The sequence below is a fragment of the Alexandromys fortis genome, unplaced genomic scaffold, assembly GCF_014885135.2.
Source record: "Alexandromys fortis isolate MF-2015 unplaced genomic scaffold, M_Fortis_MF-2015_v1.1 scaffold_46, whole genome shotgun sequence".
Lineage (NCBI taxonomy): Eukaryota > Metazoa > Chordata > Mammalia > Rodentia > Cricetidae > Alexandromys > Alexandromys fortis.
The window spans coordinates 11,642,354-11,647,816 of NW_026067919.1; the positions used below are offsets into that span (position 1 = coordinate 11,642,354).

At 48.8% G+C, this 5,463-nt stretch overlaps 1 protein-coding gene across 1 annotated transcript in view; it reads right to left on the reverse strand.

Moving 5' to 3' along the window:
- Positions 1-1,145: 1,145 nt before the first annotated feature.
- The window catches only part of Drgx (dorsal root ganglia homeobox), a 26,367-nt gene continuing 22,049 nt past the window's right edge, over positions 1,146-5,463 (reverse strand). The window contains exon 6 of the mRNA XM_050140601.1: positions 1,146-1,833. Within this exon, the coding sequence (XP_049996558.1) occupies positions 1,568-1,833 (266 nt within the window). The 3' untranslated portion in view covers positions 1,146-1,567. The remainder of the gene's footprint in view (positions 1,834-5,463) is intronic.

Here is a 5,463-nt window from a genome sequence, read left to right on the forward strand (position 1 = left end):
TCTGGAGGAAATACGAGTTTAATCAAACAATTAGATTGAAGAGTTAGTGTGCATAAGGGCTGGCGCATACATTGCTCGACCAAACCTTCATAATCACAGGGAAATGGAAGCAACTCGGCCGCTTTTTGGCAAATCACTTCATCTTTGTACTCAACAAGCAAAATACAGCAGGAACAAAGATCTGGCTTTTTTTTTTCTTTTTTTCCTTTTTCTTTTTCCTTTTCTCTTTTTTTTTTTTTTTTTTTTTTTTTTTTTTTTTTAAGGAGACAGTGTTCTATCAAATGCGTTACAGTAACCTTAAGTGAGGCACGATACACCTAGGAGCATTTCAGGGCAGGGGCGCCTGAGGAGTTAAGGGGGAGGCAGATAATCTGAAAGCAGAGCCTTCTGAGGATCGGATTGGAAATGAAAACAGCCTTCATGAAAGCAGTAACTGTTTGCGTGGAAATACGGCAAAAGTTGCCAAAGACCCCCTTCCGGTACCGGGAGGGGGCGGGGCTCATGCTATTGCACTTCCCCCCTTTGAACTCTTCGAGGTCACCATCCACGGGAGAGAACACAGCCCACACTAGCCAGAGGGAGAAAAGAAATCTGGCCCTTCGGAATCCATTCTCCTCTGCCATCTTTCCGGGGTTTCCTGTTTGCGCGTCCACACGTCGGCCAGTCCTGTCTCATCGCCCCTGCAGATCCCCCTTAACATGAGGGGGTTACGAAGAAGGGCAGTTTACTTGTGCATAAGTATTTCGGGGGCCTTCCTGGGGATCTCCTTCCTCTTTGAGAGGCTCTTGTCCTCTCTTCGGCCACAAAGCTACTTTCTGATTGGTGACCTCCCCGCCATTGTCGCCATTCTTCTGAAGAGACGTAGGGTCTGCAGGTGGACACTCGAATTGCAGGGGACCCACATTTGCTCCCCGGGTGGCAGAACTGACAGGCCGTCTGACTAGGACCAGCCAGATGTGCCCAGAGAAATCTGCCAGGGTCAGGACCACTGCGGACTCATCCCATACTCTGTCACTTTCTACCCAAAACCTCAGCTAATACCTTTAAACAAGAGGAAGGGGGTTGTCACCAGTACTGGCTGAGAGCGAGAACTGGTAGATGCCAGTTCTGTGGTTCTTAAACCATATGAGAGTGACTGTCATGTTCCTTGTCATGACATGTCACTTGATGTCTTTCAGAGATGATTCATGCCACCGTACTTGGAGTTGACTTAAGATAACTTAAGAAGGGTGGTGGGGTGAGCAAATCTGCTTAGCCCCTGTGCTGCTTGGCCTGAAAAAACAAAAAACAAAACCAAGGGCTTCACCACGAAGCAGTTTCCAGAGCCACTAAGTGCCATTGGGAACTGTCACCGAGAGAAGTTAGAACAACACTCTCCTCAACCAGCAGAGTTCTAGAGTGATCCAGGTCACTAGGACGAGCCAGATGTGCCCAGAGATGGCTGCAGGCCTCACGTTCCCTGCCCGATCCACGAGGAGGTGGCTACTCCTTATGGCACAGAGAGTTGCAGGGCTGAGGCTGAGAGAAGCAAGGGTGGGGAGGGCTCCAGGCTGGACACTCCGGACCCTCATACGTTCTTCTCTCCCTCACTCTGTTCCTTGGCTGAAGAGGCCTTGTCCGAGCTGCCTTCTGGAGGTGCCTGCTTGGCGGCCGGGCTGGGGCTGCTGCTGGCGGACGGCAGGAGATTGGCTGACTGCAGAACGGCTTCTGAATGCTCCCGGGCCTTCATGCGCAGGGCTGCCACACTAGCTGTGCGGTTACTCTGGCAACCGTAAGTGGGGAGGAAGGAGAGCCCCATGGGGTCTGGGACACAGCAAGAGCACAGTGGGCCTCCTAGAGGAAGGAAAACAATAGGCTCCATCAGTGTTCAGACTCTGTTTCTTAAGGCCGCGGAGGGGCTAGGCCCCAAAATAGGGACATTGATTCCACTTGGTTACGGGTACTAGACTGAGGACAAAACCCCAGGTTCCCAAGGATGCAGGGCTCTAGACATCCAGCTGGTGGTTCAGAGGACTAGCAGAGGATCAGGAGACCTGGTCAGTCTTGGCCCTCTCTCTCACCAGCCATCTATGTTGTCTTAATCTAACATTGACTTCTCTGAACTTAGGTGACATGGAATGAGTGTCATGATGAGGGTCTGGGGAAGTCATCCCATACTCCCAAACCGTGTGCCAAGTCACCCCTAACAACTCGGCGTGAGGCTCTGCTGGGTACCCAGCTGCTCTACCTGTTGCCGGCTCGAAATCACTCACAACTTCCATGTGCGACCAGAAGGCATCCCACTCAAGAAGGTCAAATGTCTGTGAAGCGTGACTTTGCAGGGACCACACCAGGGGGGACAGGAAGCCACATGGGATATACAGCGAAAGTGCTGGTGTGGTCTGCCTGCCACGTTGGAGCAGCTGAGCAGGGCTCACCATGTGCGGCAGTTCATTACAGGGGTTAGCTCTTTAAACTGATTATCTTTCCAGCTATAAGAATTCTTTTCCAAATGCCTGCAAAGTTGCTGAGAAGACATAATGCTTACTAAGTTATTTGGATCTGGCCATTTAATGAAAAGAACTGTTGACTATTGCTTACGGCCTCAGGGCTGAAAGGACTGAGGTCTGGGGCTCTGAAGTGGTTGCTGGAAACACATTTAGCACAGACCCAGGCCTTGAATTCTTCTTCTTCTTCTTACTCACTTGTGACCTCTTGCCTGGCAAAGAGGAGATGTACTGCCCTGGAATCCCGGAAGGGGCCCAAGTCAGAGCTGAGAAGCATGGAATGAGTAGAGTCCCCTGTGCCTCTGGTTGCCCTGCCATCTTGGACATGCCCATAAGTGCTCATGAGCCAATTTTCTACTCTCTGAGCCCAGCTTGAAGTCCCCCTCTTCAGGCCACCTCAGAGCAATAACCCAGATAGAATGCCACTTGCTTGCAAAGCCGTGAAGGCCCGAGTCTCACAGAAACCAGTCTCTGGGGGTGACCTCAGCACTGTTAGCTGTGTAGGCAGCTGGAGGGCCTCCACCTTCCTTTCCCAGGGACACACTTTGCCGCTCAGTGCCAGAGCCGGGAAAACCTCCTCCTCCTCAGCATACTCAAGGATTTTATTCTTCTTTTGCCCATCCTTCTCTAAAGCAATAAGAAGATCCCCTTGGCCCCGTTCACCGTTACCTCTCATCACCAGTATGGCCCTGAAAGGGTGGGTATTCCTCCTTGCCCTCTCCAAATAAGGAGTCAGAGGTTCCATGCCTTACAGAGGTGGGAGCAGTTGCTTCTGGCACCTTAATGCAATGACTCAAACGCAGCTGCAGCTTCCTGACTTGGTTTTGAAATGGGACCTGCTACCTATACCCAGGTAGCAGCTACCAAGATGAAGGAGAGACATACCACCAAGACCACATGCACAAGGGAATTCTGAGAACTATTCTCCCAACCCTGACTGCCTGGCTGGCGTCTAACCTGGCATGCATTTGATCAGACTCTGAGGCCTGCATGTTCCCAGTTCCCAGGGGCTTCACACAAAGTGTTATGCCGACACAAGCCGTAGTGAGCTATCACTGCAGACGCTCAGCTTTTTCTTGGAAGGATACCTGTGTGGGCACCATGATCTGGGGACCCCCTCCTAGGTGACCTTTTCCCCTCCAGGTCCCCTTCCCAAGAAGGCACTTGTTGAAGAAAACTGAAGGTGTGAAGAGACCGAAGTATTAAGAATTGTGGTCCCTTTGGGGAAATGGATAGCAAAGAATTGGTGGGTTTTCTTGGTTTGGAATGTTTATACTTTTCAATAATGAACCTAGAAACCTTCTTTGTTAATGAATAGTAAAAGAGAGAGAGAGAGAGAGAGAGAGAGAGAGAGAGAGAGAGAGAGAGAAGACTGGAGTACAACTGAGAGGAAGGCCGGGAGGCCGGGAACCCAGGGCCTCGTGCAAGCTGAATAAAATTCATTAAGTGCACTTGCCATAATTAAAAATAAATGTAAGAAACAGACATGGTCAAAGGATGGGTCCATCTAGTCCAGGAAGATGAGGGCCACAAGAGGCTAGTATGTATGAGACGGGAGAGAGGCTGCCTCTGTGATAGCATCAAAGGCGAGCAGAAGACAATGGAGACAGGCTGGGATCTAACACAGTGTAGAATCCGTCATCTGTGCTTAAGGATCCAACTGTTCAAAGTGAAGCCTGGTTTTTCCACGAGTACAGGAAAGTTGTTGTGACCCCATAATGTTATAAACTGTCTTAATAGCCAGGCAGTGGTGGCACGCTCCTTTAATCCCAGTACTTGGGAGGCAGAGGCAGGCGGATCTTTGTGAGTTCAAGATCAACCTGGTCTACAAGAGCTAGTTCCAGGAGAGGCTCCAAAGCTACAGAGAAACCCTGTCTCGAAAAACAAAACAAAACAAACAAACAAACTGTCTTAATAGAGACAAAATCCACACAAACAGGGAGCGCAGAATCTTCTTCCTCTTTGGTGGCTGTACCCTGCCTTTCATCTTCCATCAACAGATTCCTGTCATCACTCTAGGGAAAGGGGGGACACTCCAGATTGCTGGGTACACACATTCTTCAAAATTGACATCAGCCAACATCTCCCTTAAATCTCACGGCCACTTTTAAACAAAGAAAACAATGACTTCTAGGTAGAACCCCTATAAAACTAACTCTTGATTTCTCAGTAATCTTGCAAATAAGACAAGCTATCAGATGTCTCCACAAGCCAGCATCCCAATAGCTTCCTAGGCCAAAACACTCCTAAGAACTTGAGGCAACAATGGTGAACCTCATCCTTGCTGATTCCAGAGTGGCTGGTTATTCAAAGCTATGGTGGGGAAGATTCCGTCCAAGACTCGACAATACCCAGGAGAAGTCCATTCAAAGCCCTTTCCGTGTGCTTCGGGCTTCTGTGTATGCATTTCTGGCTAAAATTCTCTGCTTTAGAAGGTTGTCACAAACAGAAAAAAAAGGTGATTGTTGTTAGCAAACATGTTAGTGGGTTATAAAGAGGAGAAATCTTACATAGACAACCTTAAAAAAACAAAAACAAAACAAACCTCAACAGATGTAACCTATGGCTGTTTAATACCAGGAAAGCCGTGAGAAATGCTATCTGAGGACTAGGGAGTGAGCCCAGGGGGAACATGCTTGCTGAGTACTAATAGAAACCTGAATTCAGAACCCACAAAAAAAGCTTGATTCAGTGGTACATGCCTGCAATTTTAGTGTTGGGGGACAAAGACTGGGGCCTCACTTGCCAATTGAACTGTGAGGCTCCAGGGTCACTTGGAGACTCTGTCTCAGAAACCATGCGATGGAAGAAGATCACTTTTGGCTGCCACTCACTCTTCAACAAGCGAGGACACACATACACATGGACAAACATATATACATATTTGTGTGCATACATATATATGTATATATACGCATATATATAAATTTTAAAAAGAAAGGAGAGAGAGAAGGGAGGGAGGGAGGGAGGGAGGGAG